The sequence below is a fragment of the Anastrepha ludens genome, chromosome 5 (genome assembly GCF_028408465.1).
Source record: "Anastrepha ludens isolate Willacy chromosome 5, idAnaLude1.1, whole genome shotgun sequence".
In the NCBI taxonomy this organism is placed as follows: Eukaryota; Metazoa; Arthropoda; class Insecta; order Diptera; family Tephritidae; genus Anastrepha; species Anastrepha ludens.
Window position 1 is genome coordinate 53,334,161 of NC_071501.1, and position 27,129 is coordinate 53,361,289.

The window sequence follows — 27,129 nt, forward strand, 5'->3', positions numbered from 1 at the left end:
ATAGATAGATTAATTTTTTACAAAAATTTTAAATCGATTAAATACTTAACGGTTTTACGTCACTATTGATAATGATTTTGGGTTTTTAAGGTTATGCAAATAATGGATCTACTTTACCGGAAGGACCCGGACATTTATTTAGTCAAGAACTGTCACTCGAACAGTATTTCCAAAAAAATTGTTTACACTTGTTTCAAAAACATGACTATGGAGTGTTCTATTTTATGATACATCACCGTACTTTCACTGAAGTTAAAAAAACGCACAGTGAGAAATCGTGCTTAGCACATTTTTGCAATAAAATGAATATGAAGTTTTAATAAAACTCAGTAAAACAATATAGGGGAAAAATTTATTTAAAAAAAACGAAGATTTACGTATAAATTTTAATTAACGCCTAGTTATAAAGATTAAAATCGGGAGGTTATAAATATAATTTTGATTTCGACGACCTACTTAATTTTCACGTACGTACATATGTATTTATTTTAATTGAATGGAATGGTTTTCTATAATATTGAATAAATTGACATTTTTTCTTCTTATCTGCGTTTGCTTGATTTACAACTTCAATATAAACATCTAATAATGGTATGTATTATTTTATAAATCACTCTTGAATGTGGCTCCTATGAATCGGTTTACCTCTGTGGGTTCCGATTCTTTAAACGTTAGCGATTCCGTTTAGTTTTTCTATTGACATTTCCCTCGATGATAATCTAAAAATAAAATATATTATTATTTATAGTAGGATTTGTGGATATAAAAAGGATGTTATTAGGACAATCGTACGCTTCAACGTGTCACACTTGCCACTTCTTGCCGTTCTTGATAATTCAGTTTTTGTTTCTTAATTCATTATCCTCTTGAGATACTTTCGGGCATTTGAACTGCTAATTGCGCAAAACAAAATATCGTTACAGTGAAAAGGCATTTCAAAATAAATTTCAATACGACCACTACACATACATATATATTCATTTAACAAAAGATGGTATAAAAAAATGTTATGAAATGTATGTAACTAAACACAGTCAAACAATATTACGGTTTATGCATACGCTCGATGCACTAGAACGATCAAATAGCGCTGGCTGTTGTGCGAGACAACGAAAGAACAGTGAAAAAAAACTAAAGACTGGTGGACAGTGAAAAAAAAAAAAAAATAAAGCCCAGGGGTCGATATCTTGCCCGGACTTCTAGAATACGACGTATAATAGTTTACTACGCACACAAATCCTGAAAACTTTTTCTTTGTTGCTTTTGCTTATAACGCACAGTGTTTCGTGTACATGAAGTTAGGTGATAAAGATTCAAATCAATTAAAACTAATTTTACTCGTTCCAATTGAATTGGTTTCGAAACGTTCTAGCAAATTATTATCCTTACTGTGTACGGTTGCATATACAAATAATTTAATACTACTTTTCAGCTTAGATTAGGTTGTTCAATAAGTTTTGCGGTTCGATAAGAGAGGTCGTTGCTACTAGCCTAAATTTTTCTTTTTTGTTATGTTAGTTCACTCCTCATCTGAACGTTACATATGCGAAGTTTCATTTCACTCTGCCAATTTCTTCTTTGTCTACAAGCTATTTAGTACCGACGTGCCACAGTATTTTCTACAACGCAAAAAATGAAGTATCGTGCAGTGATTGAATTTTTATTTTCGGAAGGTTTTAAAGCAAAAGAAATTAATGAACGAATGTTGAAAGTGGATAAGGACTTTGGCCATCAATTAGTACAGTAGAAAGATGAGTTGATGAATTTGCTGGTTGTACGACCTTGAAGACGATCCTCGTTATGAACATCCAGCAACAACACCAGAAATCGTAGAAAAAATAGAGGATATCGTATTGGAAAATCGTCCAGTGACTGAAACAGATTTAGTAAAACCTCTAGGTATCTCATTGGGCAGAGTAAGCAATAGTTTTACTGAAGTATTGGGTTTCAGAAAGCTGTGAGCATAATGGATACTGTATTCGTTAACAATGGATAGAATGGATTCGAATGCGACTTTCTCAGCAACGTTTAAAGCGTTTTCGAAAGGATAAAGTGGATTTTGTGCATCGACTCAACGCTATAGATGAGACTTGGGTCTATCACCATGATCATAAATAAAAACAAGAGGCTAAAAAATGGTGTGAACCTGGTTCTTCGGCTTCGAAACGAGTTCGTGTTCAGAAATAGGCCAAGAAGGTGTTAGCATCAGTTTTTTGGGATGAGAAAGAAATTTGTTTGTGGAGTACTTGCAAACTGATAAAACAATAAAATCTGAATGTTATTGTAACTTTTTAGACCAGCTTAAGAAAAAAATCTTGAAAAAATACGCAGCTTAAAGTCGTTTTCATCAGGACAATTCACCGTGTCACAAGACGGTGAAACCATTGATCTTTTACGGGAGAAGTTTCCGGAGCGTGTTATCTCTCGAAGAGGTCATCACAATTCGTTACCAAGATCTTGTGATTTAAAACCTTGTGACTTTTTTTCTTTGGGGCCACGTGAAAGAGAAGGTCTACGCCAAGAGCCCAGGGTCGATTCAAGACCTCAAAGATAGAATTCGTGAGGCTATCGAGGTCATAGGGCAGCCACTTTGCAATTCGGTTATGGAAAATTTGATGAAAAGGATATTGTCCTGTAAGCGTGGTCGTGGTGGTCATTTGCCTGATGTTATTCTCCACTATTAACGGCATACCTTCCTCTTTATAATGAAATATACATCCGATCATTTAAGTTAAAAATAGCATTTTTCTTTGAATATCAAAATAACACCTCTGTTTGGAAAACCCTATACTTGTACATTGGCAAAGTCGCATGAAGAGATCAAAAAGGTTGAAGAGTTGAAAAAATAACACTTCATATTGAACGGTTCCCAGCAACTAAACTGGTTATTCAATTATAGTGCTGATTCTATTGATTCTTTGGAAATGTGTCGTTCATTGCGAAATGGGGCAAATTAATGATCTGACATTTTGTATTTACGACTTTTACTTTTCCACCTCAGAGCTAAAATGTTTTCCCACCTACCTCCTCATAGTAGAAATATTGTGTGACGTGGTTACTGTTGTTATAACAGCACGTAGCACCTGCTGGAACAACTAAGTTATGCATGATGTTAGTAAGTGGATGAATTATATGTATATATATATATTATATATATATATACAGGGTTGGCCATATTAAACTGACCCATTGAGTAACCCTATAACTTTTTACTGTAATTTCAGATCAGCTAATGACATACCGCGTTGGAAGCGTCAGTCGAAGGAGATTTATACCATGAAACAGTACACCCCAATAGAACGCGCTGAAATTGTTCAGCTGTACATTCAAAATTCCTTCTCGATTGTAAAAACGCAACGTGCGTGGAGAAAAAAAAATAAAGTGAAAAGTGCGCCGTCAAAGAACGCAATCAAGCAAATGCACAAAAGATTTTTGTCTTCCGGCACTGTGGCTAATACCCGACGTCCAAATAAAAAGCGGCCAAGACGATCTAACGAAAATATCGCGGCCGTACGAGCCAGTATCGAGTCATCGCCGCGAACGTCAGGTAATCGTCGTTCTGCTCAGTTGGACATCCCTCGGACCACTCTACGACGTATCATTCGTTTGGATTTGGGGATATTCCCGTACAAAATACAACTAAATCAACAACTGTTGCCGGCCGATAAGCCTCGTCGCTTGGAATATGCCAATTTTGTCGTCCGAATGGCCCAAACTGATGAGGATTTTTGGCATCAAATCATTATGAGTGATGAGGCCCATTTCTCCTTGAACGGAACCGTAAATAAGCAAAATTGCCGTTTCTACGCCACTGAAAACCCTCAAATTATTGAAGAGGTACCTCTCCACGACCAAAAAGTTACAGTCTGGTGTGGCATTTGCGCTGATATGGTCATTGGGCCGTTCTTCTTTGAAAATAGTTAACACCAACCATTGACCGTCAATTAAGAGCGTTATCGGGCCATGATAACCGATTTTGTGATGCCAATTGTTCGTGAAAATGGTATGGAGCACTTCTGGTTTCAGCAAGATGGCGCACCACCACACACAGCACGAGCCACCGTCAACTTATTGAAGACTTTGTTCCCTGGCCGTTTGATATCAAAAAGCGGCGATTTTGACTGGCCGCCACGATCACCGGATTTGACGCCACCGGACTTTTTTCTTTGGGGCTATTTGAAATCTAAGGTTTACGTCAACAAGCCAAAGACACTAGGCGCACTTAAGGCCAATATCCGACGGGAAATAGCCGCCATATCGGCCGAGACGCTGGCCAAAACTATGGAAAACGCCGAAAAACGGGCACATTACGCTATACGAGCTAAGGGCGACCACTTGCGCGATATCATATTCAAAAAGTGATGTAAACGAATCTCCTTGAACTAAATTAAATGTTTTTCACAATGAAACACAAAAAAATGTTTCTTTTTCAATATTTTTTTAATAATCACATGGGCCAGTTTAATATGGCCAACCCTGTATATGTTGTGCCACAAATGGAGGGACCTGCAGTTCTATACGCCCGCCGCACAATTAGGAACCAAACTTTTATGTTTGAAACGACTTCATGCCATGGGGAGTTTGATTTTTATCAGACGCTATTCCTCAGAGGCTAACGCTTCTATTGCGAATATTTCTGTAGAATGGGCAGAGTGGAATCTCAGCTTCGCCTGTGTGGATGATGATGTGCACCGCACATTCTTTCCATGTGAACACCTCATCGCCTCGCGATCTGGGCAATGATCTTCAACTTGGAAAACTGGGAGGCTCTTGCGAGGTATTTTAGAGGGGTACTTTGCCCAAAAGAGCAGAAAGTTGTATTGTATATTAAGAACAATGTGAGAAAACACCCTAATTAGGGGATAGTATCTCTGAAACTTATTTGGCTCGCGTCTGCATATGAAGTAATGCTATCGCGGTGCCAAATGTGGGGTAAGCGTGCGGGTGGTAGGAGTAAAGGTTACAGAGGGTAGACCATAAAGTTTCACATTCGAGTAAGTTATTATGCCGCAGGGGAGAATATATGTAATACATAAGTATAATAACCATAATCTTATGATATAATGAAAACGCATAGTGATATACAAGCATGTTTCTATCTGTTATGTTTATCGGACATTATATTTCTGGTTGACGTTAATGAAAAACTCTATATTTTTATGACGCTTTTAGAAACAAAACTTGAACAAACTGCTGTGCCTCATGTGCCTAGTAGATTTTAAAGACAAGACATACCCTTGGTATGTCAGACATTTCAAAAATGTGCGTTAATGTAGTTTTAAAATTCGTTCAATACGAAATGTGCTGAGTCTTCCACCTTATTATCATAAGATACATAAACTTAACATAATTTTGAACCACTCTATAATTTTATAAATCATACCTGCAGTATTTGACTGGCTTCAAACGCTGTACCAGGAAGTAGTATAACCGGAGAAGAAACATGTCCAGATTCAACGCATAGCATATTAGGAAATTCATCATCGCCGAAATCGCTAATTTCTCGCGCTTGATCAATCCATGGGTTCCAAATGACTAAAATTGTAAAATTACAAATAAAAAATTAGAATACAAATCAGGCAATTTGTGGGGTGCAACTTCAGGTTTTCCTACAAATAAAAGGCTTTAGAGTTCTATGCCCGAATGGCAGATGGATTTGTGCAATAAGCAGGCAGATTTGTGCTGCATTCAGACTTGTGGCCGTTTAGACGACTTATGTCGTTCCCATTGACAACATTGTGCTCGGGTTTTCAACTTTCTTTTGTTTTCTACGTTTTATCGCCGAAAACGGGGAAAACTTCGCCAAGCATATTTTATGCTACGTAACAGCATTACATATATATGCCCAAGGAAGTCGGACAGTCTAAACCAGTTTTTCTCCAAGTACGATTTTAATGATCCTTTTATGGCATTTATTTTTTAATATGATATCCAGCATATTGCCGGAGTTGCATTGTCCATTTCGATCAGTCCAATTGCCATAAATCGTTTGTCAATGCTTAGCTTATTAATCTTTGGGAACGAACGTTGTTCTGGCGTTAAACGATGCATGATGACTTGCCAAGTCTATTGCTATTCTCAACTGTCAAACTACATATAGTTACCGATATCGATAGTTCTCATGCAGCTAAAAAGTCATCCTATAGAACTTCCGTCATCTGAATGGTCACAAATCAGGGTATTTTACATATTGTTCCTAATGCCGTTATTAAAAACGTATGCCACTGAAAACGTTTTCTTATTGTTAAATTTTTTATGTAGCAGTCCACAATAGAACAGATCACTATGGTTTTATGCTTGCATTTTTTCGAAATTTCACTTGATGCGCCGGAAAAACTCTCAAGGACTAAAGTTCCCTCCCTTTCTTTTAGCTATGAAGCCTAATTTCTTTGGAACAATATTTTTGTATAAAATTTACTAAATCTAACAAGTAAATTTCAACTCACCTGTGTCAGGAAAATTATACTTGTGCAGTCGCATCTTCCTGCCGGATACAACGTTCGTGATAACATGCTCTTGGGGTGTGTGCTGGTAAATTCGATCAGTCCACTCACCAATTGTCACAATTTCACGTCCCTCCTGATAAATAGCACCTTCGCGAGTCTATAATTATGTTTGATTTAATTAAACAAATTTTGGTCGAATAAAACTCTAAAGGTACAGAAAACCATAAATCAAATAAATAAAAATATAAATCCAATAATAGATTTACGGAAATTATCAGATTAACTAGGTGGTAGATTTACTCAGGTTCGCCTGTTTATTGCTTAGTCGCTCTTCTTCTTCTTAATTGGCGCGATAACCGCTTACGTGATTTTGGCCGAGTTTAACAAAGCGCCCCCAATCGTTACTTTCTCGTGCTAACTGGCGCCAGTTGGACACACCAAGTGAAGCCGTGAATGAAGTCCTTCTCCACCTGATCTTTCCAACGCAAATGAGGCGTTCCTCTTCCTCTGCTACCACCAGCTGGTACCGCATCAAACACTTTCAGAGCCGGAGCGTTTGTATCCATTCGGACGACATGACCCAGCCAACGTAGCCGCTGGACCTTTATTCGCTGCGCTATGTCTATGTCGTCGTAAAGCTCATCGTTCCATCACCTGCGATATTCGCCGTTGCCAACGTGCAAAGTTCGATAAATCTTGCGCAGAATCTTTCTCTCAAACACTCCAAGCGTCCTTTCATCGGATGTTGTCATCGTCCAAGCTTCTGCGCCGTACGTTAGGACGGCATGATGAGAGTCTTGTAGAGTGTTAGTTTTCTTCGTCGAGAGGGGACTTTACTACTCAATTGCCTACTTAGTCCAAAGTAGCACTTGTTGGCAAGAGAGATTCTACGTGGATTTCCAGGCTGACATTGTTATCAGTGTTAATGCTAGTTCCTAAATATACGAAGTCTTTTACAACCTCGAAATCATAACTGTCAACAGTGACGTGGATGCCGATACGCGGGTGCGCCGCCTGTTTGTTAAAGAAGACACACGACAGCGAGTCACCCTATGTGAAACCTCGTTTGGTATCAAACGGCTCGGAGATGCCCTTCCCAATTGTGACGGCGCTGCTGTTGTTGAGCAACGTCACATTGCAAAGCCGTATTATTTTTGTGGGGATACTAAATTCAAACATTGCGGCATAAAGATAACTCCTTTTCGTACTGTCGAATGCAGCTTTGAAGTCGACGAAAAGATGGTGTGTGTCGATTCTCCTTTCATGGGGGTTTTCCCAAGATTTGGCGTATTGTAAATATTTGGTCGATGGTAGACTTTCCAGGTCTAAAGCCACACTGATAAGGTCCAATCAGTTGGTTGATGGTAGAATTCAGCCTTTCACACAATACGCTCGCTAGAACCTTATATGCGATATTTAGAAGACTAATCTCGCGGTAATTGGCTCAGATTGCAGGATTCCCCTTCTTATGGATTGAGCAGAGCACACTTAAATTCCAATCGGCAGGCATGCTTTCATCCGACCATATTTTGCATAGGAGCTGATGCATGCACTTTACCAGCTCCTCGCCGCCATGTTTGAATAGTTCAGCCGGCAGTCCGTCGGCGCTCGCGGCTTTGTTGTTCTTTAGCCGCGTGATCGCTATTATCACCTCGTTAGGGTCGGGTAGTGGAACGACAATTCCGTCGTCAAAGATTGGGGTATCAACGATTTCGGGCATTGTTCCTTAGCCGCTCACTTTAATTTTAACTAGAATCTGTAGGCTGATTAATTTTGCGCCACCTTACATATGTAACAGTGTCAATAAAAAAAAAACTATCAACATACTTGGCAAGTCAGATTCCATTAGCTGACAGATAAGCTGGCGGTCAGATTTCTGAGATTGTATGATTGTGATCCGCATGTTGGATTACCGCGATTCTATTGTATTTTTCATTCCTTACCAAAATTTTTCTTACAATATAATTGGGAGTATAATGTCTTTGGCTCAACCGATATTTAAAAGTTTTAAATACTTGATATTTAAGCTATTTTTCTTCCATTATATTTGTCTTACCTTATCAATAAACGTACAACCATGTAAGCCCGTTATTTGGCAGCGGCGTACATCAGGAACTTTTAAGTATGTGTGTAAAAGCATATTAAATGTGAAGGACAAATCCTTGCTCGGATTATATACACCAATGTGAAAATGCAATTCCTTTTCCCGCAAAATCAATCGATACGTGATTCGAAATCTGCACAAATAGCAATAAAAATAATGTACAGAGATGTAATGCAATCTATGAAAACATTTATTATAACATAGTACGTAAGTATTTTTCCTTTTGCAGAAAGGTTTATGTGTTTTAACTTCAACCTATTTCATAACTCCCAATATTTGTTCCTCTTCAGATTTTTATAACAAGGTACCAACAAGGTACTTTAGGGCCACTATAAGTACTTATATTTAACGTTCGCGCTTATTTCAACTTACAACACGACTTTGCACACATGAACAACACCAATACGCATATTGAGAAAAAATATAATACCGGTGCATACTCAGTTTTCCTGATCGAATGGAAAGGTAGACAAATTCGAAATGCACACGGAAAAGCTAGGTTTACCATTTAACCCCCATTGCTGTGGGGACTTTTCAGAGCTGGAGTTGGTTGAGCACTTTCTCTGTAAATGTGCGGGTTTGGCAGCTAGACGATTAAGGTCACTGGGTGCTCGTTTCTTCGACAGTCTGGGGCAGTGCGCCAACCTAAATCCCATCAATCTTCTCCATTATATCAACAGCTCTGGCTGGCTTATAATGGTATCAAGACGGCGCTTTAGTGACGCACACGATAAATCGAAGGAGAAGTTCCGCCAAATACCAGAGGATGTTCACGACAATTATATATAAATAAATTTGTATTCATACTCAATAATAAATATTATTATCACAATAACAAATTTTTTTACATAATTTTAATTGTTATTGTGTCAATAATACAGAGTGTACGGCGGCAGAATTAGATTGTAAAGTAAAGTTCCTCCCTTACTGCTGAGCGTATGAGCGCGAAGATTTGATTCGTTCATGAGGATTTGATCCATGCCAACCAGCCCACGACCGTGGCCCAACCGGACATCGAGAACAAATGAAAATATTAAACTCGTCGATAGAAGTCATAGCCCGATAGAAATAATAATCCCTGGGACTTTCAAAAACTAGTGTGCATGAAATATTAAGAAAGGATTTTAGACTTCACTCTTTAAAAGTACAAATCGTGCAAGCGCTTAAGCCTAACGATTACAATTTGCGTAAAAATTTCTGCGAGACAATGTTGGAGTAAACACTATATTTTCTGAATCAGAGTAATGAAACCCGCTTTCATTTTAATAGAATTAAATGGAATAAGTGGACCACATATTTTTGAAAATCATCGAGAGAAAAAGCAAAATGCCTGTGGTCGGTATCTAATATCGGTGCATGCTGAACGATTATTTTCTGTCAATAATGAGAGAACATACTTCCTTCAGTACACACAAACGGTTTCAACAAGATGGCGCCATACCGCACATGACCAGAGAGACCATGGCTATACAGCGAGATTTTTTCCCCCTTATAAACTGATTAGCCGTTTCGGTGACATATCCTGGCTACCAATGTCGCCCGATCTTAACCCTATGGACTTGAAACAAACTCAGCGGCCATCTCAGCACTAAAAGAAAATATCGTTTGCGAAGTTATTGGTATACCGACATCACTTTTCCAGCGAGTGGCTCGGAGTGTGAGTGTATCCGACATAACCTTCAAGATTTAGAGAAAATAATTTAAAAAAAAATAAATAAACCCGACGCTTGTTTTCTTTTTATTAATTATAAATATAAACTTTGAAATAAACTTTTATCATTAGTATTTTATAATAGTTTGTTTGTTTTTAATTTAGCTTTTCATTCCTAATTCTGCCACCGGACAGTCTGCACTACTAATTTCTCAGCAATAGATGTGAGAGTATTACATCTGTTTTTTAATTGCAATAGATTTTAAGTTGCTTTATAAGGTTCGTTCCCAAAAATCTGTTGTAGTTATTGTAAAATAATCTGATAGAATTTAATTCTTACTGATAATTCCACATAGAGCGAGTGAATTCATTGTCCATTAAAGAAAAAATAGCTTCAACATCACCATTGTGTAAACGTTCTGGTGGTCTTTCCAAATTCCATCTCGTAATGCGTGCAAATCCGTGTTGAGGCCCAAATGACCAAGGTCCAAATTGCGCTAAAAATGTAAAATAAAGTTTTTTTCATAGATATAAATTAACATGATCGTTCGATAAGCCATTAAAGAGCAAATTTCCATATTAATTTCATGGTTAAAATGGTGTAAAAATCATGCATAACGCTCTGTTTATCATTTCTAGTTTCTACTGTCTTGCCCTGTCACAATCTGAAGAGATTTCATAGTTACATGTCAATTTTGCAGCCGTCGTAGCTGAATAAGCTTGTGACTATCATTCGGTAGAGTCCGGGTCCGCTGTCGACATGAAGCATCAAAATGTTAGCAGAGGTTTTTTTCTATCACCGGTCGCCCCTCGGCAGTGAATTTCTAGCCTCATAAAAAACAGTTTGCCATTGGTAGGCGGCTTAAAACTACATATAAGTCCTTCCATTTATGGAAAAAAAATCAAGAAGCACATCAAAAATTGAGGAGAAACTCAGACAAGCATTTAACAAAGGATGTACGCACCAAGTTTATATTTATACATTCATTTTATAAACTAGTATCATTTCGACAAAGTTACTTTCGCTATACACTTTGAAAATAATCCACGATAACCACTTCAGCGTGTGGTTGAATGAATTTTGCGAGACTACTCTTTGATACAAAAATTCTCCCTTTACGATACCGCCTATAAAAATTTAACTCACGATGTACAGAATGCAGAGGTGTGGCCAACATCAGACCGTTAACCGGTTCTCAGCGGTTTTGAAGAAATCAGCTAATTTTCTGAAGTAACTGGGCGTATGACAGTAGTTTATTTACGAAAAAAATTAGATTGTAATCAATACAACCTTTACTCATGTTACTTCGTTGCCGTCTAAACAACGACTGATTGAACGAGTGTGTAAATACGTGTAAAATATGCGCGCGCATAATTCTGCTACCGAGTCCCCAATGACGTGCCAACCAAAGGTACTCTCACAATTTTTCTTCGGTTGGTTAAACCAGACACTCAAGTACCTTTAAGCCCCATAACCCAACAGAAAAGGGGTGAACAGACAAGTCTGAGCAAAAGTGAATGAAAAAATACAATATGTACTTTACTAATGTAACTTGATCGCCTCTCTAAATATTGAATGGTCGGTCTAATAACATGTCAGGGTGTACCGTGTGCAAACGGTTAGAAAATATGTAGTATTTATTCCTTTATACACAGTTAGACCGGCGGCCGCCACAACCTGACCTAACTTACCATTAAATTCAAAACTATTTGAAGGTATTTTTTACTTAAGTAAAGTAAAAACATATTTAAAACAAGCGTATTCATTTTTCTACTTTTCAAACCAAACAATATTTACATATGTACATAATTTGGGTCATTAAATTTGAACTAAAAAGCTTGTAAATCTGAGTGAATGAGAAATTAGGCTATTAGAAAACATTATCCCATATCATGAGCATTATATCTTGGATTGTCTAAGACCTTATGGAACGAACATAGCTTTATTAGTACTTATGCACATATATATGTAATAATAAACTTACGAAATACGAAAGGTATACCACCACGAATAGCTTTTTTCCCATCAAATGAAGCAAGTTTACTGAAAAAAAAAAATCGAAATCTTACACACAGATAATAGGCATATGCAACGAATTTACGATATAATTATTTACATAAAAGCAATAAAGTATTTTACATATCTAATAAACAAAAAAGCATCATTACTTTCTATAATGTGATAAATATATTCTATGTATATTCATTCTATAATGTGGCAAATATATATATTTATTTCTCATTCACAAACCTCTACAGATTTTTATAAATGTGAAATTCAGCTATGGAACCATAATTTTAAGATCCGATCGGACAATAAGTGGATGAGGCATATCGAAGCAAACATTCAACCCTTAGAGTACGGAGTGGGAATCTTTAGGTGCCCCAAGACTTTCTTTAATAAATTCGTAAATAATTTCTGTCCCTTTAGGTAGTCGAGTTTTATTTTAAATACTGTATACAGAAATATTAGTGACATTCTATTTTATTTATTAATAATTATAAGGCAAGTTGTTCATTTGGAGGAAGTTACCCAACTTCATCATTTATATTATAAAATAGACTTCGTACTGTAAAGGTTAAAGCGGCGGGTAGAATAAGTGCTTTACTTTTACACTACAAGTACATGCTCAAAGTTCATTATTATTAGAGAACCACCGAGCTTCGCCTTCGGTTTGGTCTTCGATCATACTCGGCCACAAAAGCTCTGTTCGGTTTCGGTTCGGATTCGGCAAAAAACAAACCCAAAAAATTTTAAATTTTTATTTCTCCACAAACAATTCAAAACAGCTTTTGGCGATATTATTAGCAAATCATTAAATGGCGAATTGGGCACTTGTGTTAATAAATACCTGCTGTCAAGAAATTGTAAAATTTTCTATTGAAAAAAAAACTGCTTTAAAATCTTTATTTACTCCTACATACATCAATTACGGATAGTGAGCAATTGTTCAGTGCTGCAGATCAGCGCTATACGGATAGACAGTGCCGCTTGCAAAATGAATATGCCGACAAGCTATTGTTTTTATATTACAATATTAAAATATTCAACGACGATTACTAAAAAATTAATACATAAGTTATTAATAAAAATACGGCATTTTTAAAAAGTCCGTCCTTGTTTCTTTGTTTTGATTGGGCCCTTGAAAACGTTCGTTTCGGTTTAGATTCGCCTTCGGCCAAAATTGTCCAAAGTTCAATTCGGCCTTAAAAATTGATTATCGGTGTTTCTCTAATTATTATTATTATCACATACAGGCAGAGAATGTTTAGTATAGAGGAGTCCTATGAACTACGAATAGTGAGAATTGTCGAAAATTAAGTCGAACGGCGGAGACAATGTCGCTACACCCAGCTGGACAGCGAGAAATTCTTAACAATGTTTTCTCAATCAATGATGAAAGATTACCAGAATGGACCATTTGCTACGGTGAAAAACAAAATTGTGATAGTAACTTCGGCTCATGATGAAAAGATTTCAGACCAAGATTGTGACCAAGACCAGATAACCGGCTCTCAGTGAATTTGAAATAATCAACTGATTGGCTGACGTAACCAATGTCAAGACAACGGTTTGTTTACGATAAAACTGAGATTGTGTTGGTGATATACGAAAAAAAACTCAATATAGTATTCGCTCAAGTCGAGGTGTGGCCAAAATCAGACCGTTAACCGGCTCTCAGCGAATTTGAAAGAATCAATTGATTGGCTGGCGTAACGTGGATCATGACGGCGGGTTGTTTACGGAAAAACTGAGATCGTGTTGGTGATATACGAAAAAAATCAACACAGTCTGCGCTCATGTTGCTTCATTTCTGCCTGACCAACGACTGATTGGACGAGAGTATGAATACGAAGTCTGCTTCACATAAAAATCATCAGCCGTTCATAGGCGTCATAAATCTGTAGGTACGTAGATATGTGGAACAATATCAAGGCGCATACCTCAAATCGGAGGAAGAGCTCTGCCAGGGAAAGAGTTGCATAAGTAAATGAAAATGTTTTAATATGTTAGTTTGGGGAAAAAGAAATCCATTATTTTTGCGCAAATGGTTTAAAGCTGTTTTATAGTCGATCTTTAGCTCTTGGGCGATGCTACAACTAGTAACATCTCGGTCAACTTCGATTATTTATGTGATTTTATCGACATTTTCTTTAACATAAAAAATAACTACAGTATTGGCACCATAAACACCATTCACAATTTCAGCAGCCTGACTTGCATTTTCGCTTCTATCAAAGAAAAACTGTAAAAGGTACCGAATTTTCTCTATGTTGACTTCCATTGCCAACACCCTGTAACTCACCACTGAATGGAACAGACAAAAAAACAGCAAAAGAATTTTTTTAGTGGGAAACTTTAAAGCAGAAACTTTAAATTGTTTGATCGATACTTTACGAGATATCGTTCACTACAGCCATCTACCGAGAAAATAAATTGTTTCCCCCAAACTAATATATTTTCAATATAATGTAATTTATATTTAGTATATGCAAACATTGGTGTTTTAATAAATATTTCCATGATTGAAAATCAAAAAAAAAATTTTCTCTGTAATTTCTAGTAAATAAAATTTTTTCTGTAACACTCGGTAGTGCACTACCATTTGGAATTCAGAGAGAACGTAGGTTCGAATCTCGGTTAAAGACCAAAAATGAAGAAACAGTTTTTTTCTAATAGTGCTCGCCCAACGGCAAGCAATGGTTAACCTCCGAGTGTATTTCTGAAATGAAAAAGCTCCTCATAAAAAATATCGGCCGTTCGGAGTTGGTTTGAAATTTTTTATTATTATGAATAAAAGTGTAGATTCCCCCATCGAAGAATTCCGTTTTAATTTGATTTTGGTTGGACGGACATCATTTCAATAAAGGTTTTCAGTTTTTTTTTCATGCTAGCAAATTTACTTAGAATGCTCACTATTGCTATCTTTCGAAAAAATACTAAAACCCTTGAAACATTAAACTTAACTTGATACATTCAACTAAATTATTTTTATTTTATTAATTTTCAAAAAACAAAAACCGTCGTCGTTAAAAGTCCAAGCTGTATGTTTTTTGTTTTTTAATAAACATAGATACAAATACGGAGTCGCATGTAACATTCTTTTTATTTAATATAATACAGTATTTCTGTCTATTATAAGAAAGAAACTCAGTGCAATTCTGATGTTAAGTTAAACTTATGCAAACAAAAAAAATTTACTTATTAAAGTGAGTAACAAAGCATTTTCGTTGCCTTCTGCTTTCGCTGGGATTTATCGATCTGAAATACAATGCACACAACAAGTCCATTCATAAAAACATTCAAATTTTTTGCTGCTACAAATGCAGACAACGGCAACCACGAACTTACTAAAGGTGCCGTTCAAAATAAACCGACATTTGTGTTCTTAAATTGTACTCGTTGCGTCACCTCCAACCAACGCTTATCTTTTCATTTGCGTTGTTTTTATTTTCGCTTCATACGTTCCTAGCCCATGCGGCGAAAAACCGTTTTTTCTACATTTCTGGTTCATTCAGTTTTTCTAACTTCTGCGTCGTTATTTCTCTTTTTTTCAACCTACATACATATAAGTTTTGGCTCTTGTTTTCTGCATCATGCTTGTGTTTTAGTTTTTGGTCTGCTGTACTTGACGTTGGATACTTCACTTGGAAGTTTAACCGGCTTGCTAAAGTTTTTCAGTCACTTCTGTACAAACAATCTCACAGCGACAAAATAACACTACAGGCGTTTGTGACCGTTCGTTCTGGTTGCTATGTGCTATTTAGGTTCGTTGATGACGGTTAAAAAAGTAAAATTTTCAAGCATAATAAAAAACTGACATTAATGCATTTTAATTCGAGTGGAATGTTAAAGTATGCCTTTTACTTTCCGAAACTTTAGACTTCATTCAGACCCTTCCATTTAACTTATACTCCTATGTATGATGTACATATAACATACAGTAAAATATATGTGTATGTATATGTAAAGGATCTTTCAAAAGTGACGCCTAGATGTCAGCAGTAAATAATTCCTAGACGGTACCTTTTTTATGCCATCTTTGACATTTGTCAAGTAGACAAATTCACAATTTCACACGATAAAACAACGCGTTAAAATTATTGAAATTTATTATGAACAACATATCGTAAAATTCGTAATTTTTTTTTTTGTTGGAAATAATCGTCCGAATGAGTACAACATTTTTACTTTGTAGGATAACAACATACTCAAGTTAAATTGAAGGAGGAGCTGGGTCAAACATGTAACAAAATGTGCCAATTATTCTCATAAAGCAAATTTTGCTTTACCGTTTAGCTCTTTAAATATAACGAGTATTTTGCAAAATATACATTATATCTACTGGCGAGCTTTGAAAGCAATATTCGATGTTACTGAATACCTCACAGAAATAAGAATATGTGCAAGGATATTTTCAAATGAAAAACTATAAAGAAGTAGGAAAAAGGTTCAACCAAAAATATATATTTAGGAAATATAGGAACAAAAAATTTTACAACAAATAGTCAACTTGAATAAACTTATTAAATTAAAAAAGTAATGGCCCCTCTTTACACTTTTTTTAGACGTTTCTATAACTTTCGATTTTCTAATAATTAATATATTTTCCATTTTGAGAAAGGACATCATTTATACGTTTAGGCATAGAGTCTGCCAAGTTTTGAAGATTGGAATCACCTATCTTATCCCACTCGTTCACTAAAGCACCTTTCAGGTCTTTGATTGTTTCAAACTGCTGACCAATTTTATAAATACGGGCCGACAATATTCCCCAGAGGTCCTCAATTGGGTTTAAATCGGGACTCAGTGCTGGCCAATCCAGAACTGAAATTTTTCTTGACGATAGAAAGGCCTTAGTTAAACGAACCGTATGGATTGGGGCGTTGTCTTGCTGGAAAACCCAGTCGTCTCCGTATATGTTTCCCGCAAAGTCAATGAAAACATCCTCTAATATTTCAACATAGAATTCTGCGTTATTTCTTGTCGGAATAAAACAAATTGGAGACTTTCCACCATGTCCGAGTATGGCCCAAATCATCAAAGACCAGCCACCGTGGTTCCGATTATGGCGCGATTACCGAGGTTGCCTAACCATCTGGACCATCTAATTTGAACTTTTTTTCGTCCGAAAATACATCGTTTCGGAATTCGTTAGTCCAAAATTTATATTTTTCGGCAAATGCTAAACGAGCCTTAATGTGGCGTGCTAATAGCCTTGGTACCGGCACCCGCAAACCATATTTAAGTGTTCCGTCTTCGACCAAAATTTTATGTATTCGTCTAGCGGTGACCTTAAGACTTAAATGGTGTTTGATTTCCTTGCAAGACATTTCTTTTTGAGCAGCCAGACAATGAATATCTCGTTTGCATCTGCTGTCGATGTTAGTTGGCCTGCCGCTTCGTTTGAGTTGACATGTTTCTGGATTTTTAAGAAAGTTGCTGATGGTATTCCTATGCCGATTTACTTTAGCAACGATTTTATGAATACTTTTGCTACTTTCGCTTAGCCCTTTAATCAGGCCACGGATAAATGTCTTCCACGTGGCATTCTACAGATTAACCCACCAATAACTCAATTATTCTTTGTTCAAAAGAAGTAAACTATTTTATTTACATTTTTCTTTATGATACCAATACAAATAATACACAATTTTTTGATAATTTGGTCTCTATGCTTGCCAAATCAATACTTATCTCTGATTGCACATACATATACTTATTTCATATGAAAACCAAATCTTGCAACACAAATTTGTAATAACGGTGCTAAGAATAATTACTAAAAAATAATTTTGCAACGAATAGTTAAATTGGACTGCAAATACGGACTTTGGCATACCAAACAAAAATGTACCGTTACTATCAAGAAAGACATCAGTATAAAAAACTTTGCACATATACTTATTTCTGTGAGGTAGATCTGGGAATTGGTCTTGCTAAAAAAGATGTATAGATGAAAATTTGGACGTACTATAGATAAATAAATAAAAACTACAGTCGCCTTAATAATAAAAGTCACGAACACCCAATTTGACAGGAATATTTTAGACAAATTTGCATATATTCTGAAGCTGTGCATATTTATAGTATATACAGTCAGCGTCAAAAGAAAACACACAATGCATACTATACAAGTACACCACATATTGACAAGTTTGGCTATTTTTTAATTTTTTTCATTTATATTTTCATTCTCAATGTCATTTATCCAAGGCGAATCTATTAAAGGTGGTGTTGGTAAACAGCTGATTTGTTGTTTTTTTCGCTGTGTATATGTGGCTGTCAACACAGAATAAAACATGGCGAATTAATTTTTTGTTTTCTACTTTTTCAATACTTTGCCATGAAAATCAAACGTGCAAAATATTGTTGTTGGTCTAGTGTCACCACCTTTAATGAATGTGCCCTTGCATTTATCGAATATTCGGCCTTTTTTGAATGAAGCAAAACACTTAACACAGTTAGCAGAAAAAATTGTCAAAAACTAACGCGATTTTTGGACTACTTGAAACTCCAATTTTGTCATCCCGCGTACTCGAAATTTTTTCGGAAATTCTGATTAAAAAGTTTGAAATTTTGATGAAAATTTGCTTGATTTTTATAAATGTTGTACAATGTTGAAATTAATAAATAAATTGTCAAAACTTGTCAATATGGCGTGTACACCGCCTTTTGACTCTGACTAGTATGTAAGAACTGCCTTATATAACTATAACATGCATATGTACATAATATTGGTCGGACGCCGTGGGCGGAAGGGTTGGTGTGTGACTACCATTCAGTTATGGTTATGGTTTTTTTTGTTATGAAATATTTCACTCACTTGCTTATCGGAAAAATTGAAAATAATAATTGAATTGAAAAAACAATAATTGCCGAAAAAAAATCCGTTTGATCAAGCCACTTGAACACAATAATGTGTGATGTACAATCACTCCAGGTATTTATCAATCGCAAAATAGCGTTTTCTGTCCATTCATCACTAACACCGACCTCTAGACATTAACGAAGCAGATACCCGTTCATCTTAAAATCCGGCGGCGAATGTGGAAATGGATCGGTCACACATTGCGATATCACAACAGCAGCCCTAGACTGGAGCCCGTAAAGCAGTCGGAGATGTGGTAGGCCATTTAACAAGTGGAGGCGACTAGTGGAAGCAGAAACGCTACAAAAGCAGGTCGCATTTGGCGACAAATCAAATTATTAGCTTCAAATTAATCAAATTTTAACTTGTTTATTGAGACCCTTTTCCACCTGGGAACTCCGGAAAAATATATATACACATAGTAGAAAAAGTCTGCGTTCACCTATGCAAATATTCTTTGCATTAGAAAAAGTTCAAAACAATAAATATTTCAGAATTTTTTTTTAATGAGTTTTATTAAGTTCACTTAAACGTAACTATCACACATATTTCGCTACCAATAACAAAATCAAATTTAAAATGAGATCACATAAAATTAAAAAGGCCATTCAAACTAAACGGAAAAAGTTTGCGTTCACTTCAATAATAATAAAATAAAAGGCTTAAGATCATAGAAATGTTTTAAAATTAATAGCTAGTTGGATATCCCCGGCTTTTTATGACTTCTAGGAGGCGTCTTTTCATTGATCCAACTAGGTTGGCTGTTATTTCTGGACTTATGGGTTCCCATTCCTCGTTTAGCGCGTTCTTAAGCATTTCCTTGCTAGTTATTGTACGCTCTCGTATTTTTTTTTTTTCTAGAACGTCCCATAAGTGCTCAATGGGGTTAAGGTCAGGTGATTGTGGGGGTGTGCGAAGTTGTTTTGGAACATTATACAACAACCACAACCCAACAATCTCTGCTGTGTGTTTCGGGTCGTTGTCCTGTTGGAAAACAAATCTTTCACCGAGTCCCAGTTTGATTGCACTTTCTCTCAAATTCGTTTTTAAAATATCGAGATAATCATGTCTGTTCATTATCGACTCAAAAAACTGCATATTTCCAACGCCCGAACTAGCCATACACCCCCATATCATGGCACCTCCTCCCCCATGCTTTACCGTAGGTACCAGATTTTGCTTTCCAGGTGCCGTTCCGTTTTTCCTCCAAATAATTTTACGACTTTTTATCCCGAAAATGCAAAACTTGCCCTCATCTGAAAAAATCACACTATTCCAAAACTCAGGTGGCTTGTTTACGTATTCCTTGGCGAAAGCCATCCGCTTAAGTCGATTTACTCGCGATATGAAGGGTTTTTTTCGGGCCACTCTGCCGTGAAATCCGATTCTTTTTCGAATTTTTCTTACTGTATCTGGATGTACTATCTTTTATGTCTTTTGAAATTCGGCTTGCTGTTAGTCGTGGATTAGAATTCACAAGAATAGTTATGTTGCGTTCTTCTCTTTCCGTCATTTTTTTTGGACGCCCAGAACGAGGCTTAGACTCCAAACAATTCGTTTGCTTGAAGTTGTTTATCACTCTTTGGACTGAGGAGTATTGCCTCCCAACAATTTTCGCGATTTCCCGATAGCTCTTACTATTTTGCCACAAACTTACAATGATTTTCCTTTCACCAATATCTATTTCTTTTCGCCTTTGGTCTATAGTAACAAAAAATGTATTTCTAATACCAATTTTTCCCTCTTTAGATTTGTTCTTAACCGCGTCAACTACATGAATGATTTAAAATTTAATTTAACGTAATTGCCATGCAAATAATCGTCACTATTCGAAATGAACGCACACTTTTTCTGCTTAGCCTATTTAAGTAACTGTACTACAATCCCGTTATCTGAACACGACGCAGCTCAAACTCCAAAAAATTTTGTTCATAACCTCTATGAATAATTTTCTTTGAAATAAGTGAAAAGAAATAACTGAGAGTTTTAAGATAAACACGTTAAATTATTTTAATACTTTATAACAGTGGGTGAACGCAGACTTTTTCTGCCATGTGTATGTACATATATAACCCACTTGTTTGGCAACCCGTTCGTTTTCTAGCCATCATGTCGAAGTTCCTTACAAAATTTTCATAAGGTGAGAACATCATGGTTTCAATTATTCTTGAACTTGTATATGTTAAGCGCGATACACATTAGTTAAACCTACATTTCGTATATTACATATCGAATTTTGAATTGAAATGGCTCGACCAGTTTGACTGGTCTGGTAAATCTTGGATTAATTGGTTCAGGGTGCGTGTTCAAGAATGATATAATACAAGAATGTTCCTTCCAAAGGGCCGTGACGTCAGTACAGAAAGCAAACAAAAAGAAGAGTAAACGAAAGCGAAAGCAAGCGGAAACTGTCAAGCAATTATACACACATGTACAACACAATTATAAATTGTTGGCACGACTACGCTTTAAGAAAGCGATATTTGGAAAAAGGAAAATACGGCATTTGGAGATTTTGTTAGCATTCGGAATTTCAGAACTCAACCCGCGGCACTTCATTTTTATTATTGGAAGAATCACTAACTCTCAAGAACTTTATCTTGAAGTTAATAAACTGGAGAACCTAATAACGGCAGCCTTCGAAAACAGTTGCGAACTGGTTATGAAGAAGCGTGCCAGGAATGCTGCAAAGGAAAGCCCGTTAGCTCTTCAACAGTGCCAAGGCAACCGGGGAGTGGGACTCTTATAGAAGTGCCTTAACGGCGTACAATAGGGAGATGAGAAAATCAAAAAGAAACTCATGGAGGAAGCACTGTGGGGAGAAAGAATGCCTACCAACGGCTACTATACTTCAAAAGCCACTCAGCAAAGATTACTTAAATGGCTTTTCTACTCTTACGAAGGCTAACGGAAGCTTTACGGAGAATGTGGAGGAAACGAGGCAGCTTTTGATGGACACTCACTTTCCGGATTATCAGAGTGGGTGAGGACAGTGAAGACACTGGGGGCATCCGATTCTTAATGTCTACGCATAGTGCCTAAAAATTGGAGTAAAGCTTTCATTCAGAAAGCAGGCAAAAAAGCGGGCCACACCCCAAAAGCCTTTCGACCCATACGCTTAACTTCTTTCCTGCTCAAAGCTATGGAAAAAATAATTGATCAATACATTAGAGACGCTTATCTTACGGATTCGCCTCTCCCTGTTGAACAATACGCTTACCAGTCAGGCAAGTCGACTGAAACTGCCATACATAGCCTTACCACCAAGATCGAAAAGGTGTTGGCTGGTAAGGAAATTGCCCTCTGTACATCGGTTGACATTACGGGAGCATTCGACAATGCTTATTTCAGCTCTATTGAGAAAGGTATGGTTAGGAAGGAAATAGATAGAATAACACTGTGGAACAAATTCAGGTTAGCAAAAATTAGGTCCATTCTGAGAGTGGCGGGTGAAAACAGAGGCGAAATTAGAAGACCCGTATCGCGCCGTTTTTTTATGTTAGTTCGAATTTTTTTTTAATCGGCCTTCGAAGTTCGAAATCGAAGCAAAATTGTTTATATGGTTTTTTGGCTATAACTCGTCGACTAATTTATATTTTTTCAATATGTAAAAAGCCAAATTATTGCTAGAGACCTGTGCAACAATTACAATTTTTGAAAAAATTGATTTCGAAAATTTTTGTGGTACTTATGAAACAATATACTGAAAATCGGCATTTGACTGCAAACTTCGAAGGCCGATTAAAAAAAAATTCGAACTAACATAAAAAAACGGCGCGATAAGGGTCTTCTATTGTAATTTCGCCTCTATTTTCACCCGCCACTCTCAGAATGGACCTAATTTTTGCTAACCTGAATTTGTTCCACAGTGTAATCATAACGTGGGTTCTCAATATGCTGAGGAATAGAACAACAATCTTTGTAACTGGGCCAAGTCAACCAAAGGATGCCCACAAGGAGGCGTTTTAACACCGCTTCTTTGGCTATTTATCATTGACGAGCTTCTACAGACTTTCGATGATCTCGGATACGAAGTTCAGAGCATTGCTGACGATCTAGTCATTATGGTTAAAGGCAAATTTGACTCTACTATAACTGATCGCATGCAACTAACTCTCGGCATTACGAAAAACTGGTGTCGGGAAAGGGATGTTTAGGGATGAAATATCTGGGAGTAAGGCTTTCTAATCTATTCCATCTCATAGAAGGCAATCTTGCAGGACATGTAAGAATTCTGGGTTCAATCCTGAACTCTCCGTGCCTAACAGTCCATGACCGCTCAGCGAGGAGAAACAATAAAATATCCTTAAAACAGGGCGCACAGCTGTGGTTTACTAAAGGGTCCAAAATGAAAGCCGGTAGTGCAGGGGCTGGAATTGTCGCACCATATTTCAAAAAATCAATTTCAATGGGAAAAATCACATCTATTTTCCAGGCGGAGGTCCACGCCTTAGAGCTGTGTGCCAGAGAAGGCCTCTGGAGAGGCATGCGCGGTGCCAATATTAACATTTTCTCCGACAGTCAAGCAGCTCTAAAATCGCTGGATAGCTTCTCATTCCAATCAAGGTTTGTCTAGGAATATTTCAAAATCCTCAACACCCTAGCATCAAGAAGCTTTGTTACCTTGATGTGGCTTCCGGGAGATGACGGGCATGAAGGGAATAAAATTCCAGACAAAAAAAAAAAAAATAAATAATTGGCGCGTACACTTCTGTTAGGTGTTTGGCCGAGCTCCTCCTCCTATTTGTGGTGTGCGTGTTGATGTTGTTCCACAAATGGACACTTGAACAAAAAAGGCAGACACTTTAGCGAAAAAGGCAAATACTTCCTTCATAGGTCCTGAACCTTTCTGCGGGGTAAATAACAGCTTCAAAAGTGCCTTTTTACGTGACCAGGAACAACGAGGCCTAATCGATTACTGGAAAGCCCAATCGGACAAGCGGATATAAAACTTTACATTCAACTACTAACAGGACATTGTAAACTTAATTATCACATGAAAAAGATAGGTGCGATAGAAAACGATTCCCGCCGACTCTGCGACTGCCCAGCAGTGGCACGACGCAGACTAAATTACATGGGAAATGTGGCTATAGATCCAAACCGCCTGGTAGAAATTAAGACTACAACAGTTTTAGGATTTATTAACAGCATGGCTGCACAATAGATCATTTCAGGTCGCAGTGCCTAAACAGCGAATCATAATAATAATAAAATAGGTGATTCACAGTGTATTGTCATATGTGTGGGATCTTATACGAATCTACATCCCAACTGTAGTAATATATTTTACAAATAGATACATAAACTGTTCATAATATTTTGTATGTCAAATAAATTATTCGATCTGACTGCATTAGATTGGTTTGTCTTTAAAGGCTTCCAATATTTACATTTGGTTAAGAGCTCAGGTTCATCGTGTATCGAATTCTGTGTTCAATACAAAGAAACAATAATCGCATTGGTCGATTTCAATACAAAGGAACTAATCATCGCGATGTCGCATATTAAAATTTTGTTGGATTGTCGCTTGTCGACTTATACTAGTATTCAAAATCAATCGTTTCCAAGATGAGTTCCCTGGGGCAGACTGATAAACTTATTGCTCATAGGATCTGCAAATGAGGAGTTTGTTGATTACATGGGAATATTGGGAAGTCATTGAGATCAGTTGTCCTTCAAATGCGCATTGTTGTAGATAAAGTTAAATGGGAATATATGGATAAAAAACGTTTGCTTATCTCACGTTATGCGTAAAGCCAAATCAAAAATTGTAAAACAGCTAAAGACGCATGACGGTTCTGAGCGTTTTATAGAGCTGAAGAATCAGCAAGAAAGGGAAATTTTTTTATGAATTTAGTACGCTTCAAATACAGTTTTGTGGTTGCTATCAAAAGTAGCGATTGCTTGTCATTGTTTGAAAAACTCAAAGTAAAAGTACTGGCGGAAGAAAGGCTGAAAAATGATAGGTTTAGAGGTACTAACGAGATCGGGTTTGCTGCAAATTCCAATAAGTTGATGAAATGTGTGAAAGAAAAAGTAAAATCAAGGAACGCAGTTTGTAGTTCGCAAACCAATCGTATACAAAATGTCTGCTCCTATTTGTTATAAAATTACTACACCACATACAGGACAAGTTTTCGGCTGATGAAATCGATATCGAATGTGTGTAGTCATCGGAAAACTTGTGCAAGCTAGAAAATCTCGAATTTTTTAAATAATTAAATTTCTTACTGTCAAGAGCTGTTTAAATATAATTATACACCTATGTTCAAATTATAGTTGGGTTGAGGTGTAGTTTGTAGGATTTTATACTGACCTACACCCCAATTGCAATATATTTTACACATACAACAGACCGTTAACCGGCTCTCAGCTAATTTGAAATAATCAGCTGATTGGCTTACGTAACCGGAGTCATGACAGCGGTCTGTTTACAAAAACGCTGAGATTGTGTTAGTGATATACGAAGAAAAAATCAACACAGCCAGTCCTCATTTTACTTCGTTGCCGCCTGACAACGACTGATAGGATGAGTGCGTGAAGAGGTGTGAAAGGAGCGTGCAAAATTTCGCTGCCGAGTCCCACGTGACGTGCCAGCCGAAATTAATCACTCAATTTCGTTTTTCCCCTTAGCTGAAGGCCAAACCTGGTAATTTAACATCCTTGGATAATAAACTTTAACATCACTGCTTCAAAGTCTCCCTGCAGCGCGCAAGTACCTCCATGAAGTAAGGTTACTAGTTCAGAGATAATATCTGACAGAACAAGACTTAGTAACAGAACACGACTCGGTCTGGTTGATTTGTAATATGATGAGGGGCACTAAATTCATAAAAAAATTCCGACTTCTGCTGTTAGACCAAAATTTGTAAAAAATTCTAATCTAACTAGCACTCTCCAAGAATCAATATGCAAGCACAATTTATTTCGTTGCTGTTTTTTCAGTCAGTGGAACATCGTCAAGTTCGGTTACAACCATTTTCAACGATCGAGATTTTTCGTTTAATTAATTTTCGGCATCTTCAGCATCATTAACAGAAAAGTGACATTGTAAAACTGATTTGTTTGCAAAACTTTTAAAAGAGAAAAGTAATTATTTAAATACAAAATGAGTAAGCGGACTTTCAAGAGGCACATAAAAAGACAGAAGGAAGTGTATTTAAACAGATTAAGGGGTGAAAGTAATCAAGTGTCGGGTATTTCTTAAGAACTTGAGAGCTTAAAATATCTTGTTGGAATTAATCTTTTTTTATTATAATCGGCTACTCTTCCTAATAAATCTGTCCGTATGGCGTCAATGGTGACTTGAATATTGCAATAAATCGATTGTTAAGCCCACTGCTTGTCGTCGCAAACAAAATTGGGAACAAAAATTCAGTCAGCATGGCTCGATAGCGCTTGCATTCACCTTAAACGCAGCTTCTTCCTCATTTCCAAATAAATCGCCGAACACGCAAAACACTTGTCTTATTTATGCCTCTCACAAACAAACTAAACATGCTGTGTTGCTAAAACCGTACCAACATAAAAAAATAATAATGGAAAGTCGTAGACCGCGAAATTTTAAAATTCGCCTTATTTACACGCTTCAAAAAAACAAAAAAAAACTATTCAAATCGGCTGAGAAGTGGCAGAGTAATGGTGGATAAAAACTTAATTTTAAAGCAAATTTTTACTATTTGTACGCATTTACCTTTTTTATTTTAACGAAATATAAAAAATCCCCTCTTTTTGTACCGCTGGTCAATAGTCTGTTTGACAATGAACATTTTGCGTCTTTCCGACTCATAATTGGATAAAAAATCACAATGTTATGAGAGATACAATAACAAACCTATAATAACTTTTTTATTGAATCCCTAAATTTACATTTTATCTATTTATTGTTACAAGAAAGGATTGGGAAGCACGAATACTAACAAGCGAGGTGAGTACCTTCTTGAATTTATTCTTAGTAATAAATTACGAATTGAAAGCAAAGGAAGAGGAAGACCTTTTCTGCGTTGGAAAGATCAGGTGGAGAAGGACTTGGCTTCATTTGGTGTGCCCAAC

The 27,129-nt window shown here is 36.7% G+C and overlaps 1 protein-coding gene across 11 annotated transcripts in view; it reads right to left on the bottom strand.

Annotated features, from left to right (window-relative positions):
* Positions 1-333: 333 nt before the first annotated feature.
* The window catches only part of LOC128863001 (uncharacterized), a 37,930-nt gene continuing 11,134 nt past the window's right edge, over positions 334-27,129 (bottom strand). For 7 of the 11 annotated variants that reach the window (XM_054101876.1, XM_054101875.1, XM_054101873.1 and 4 more), the window contains exons 5-11: positions 12,187-12,245; positions 10,542-10,698; positions 8,503-8,683; positions 6,447-6,603; positions 5,384-5,535; positions 793-893; positions 334-719 (exon numbers count right to left, since the gene is read on the bottom strand). In XM_054101876.1, coding sequence (XP_053957851.1) covers positions 837-893; positions 5,384-5,535; positions 6,447-6,603; positions 8,503-8,683; positions 10,542-10,698; positions 12,187-12,245 — 763 coding nt within the window. In that variant the 3' untranslated portion in view covers positions 334-719; positions 793-836. The remainder of the gene's footprint in view (positions 720-792; positions 894-5,383; positions 5,536-6,446; positions 6,604-8,502; positions 8,684-10,541; positions 10,699-12,186; positions 12,246-27,129) is intronic. The other 4 variants (XM_054101879.1, XM_054101878.1, XM_054101871.1 and 1 more) reach the window with 4 other exon arrangements.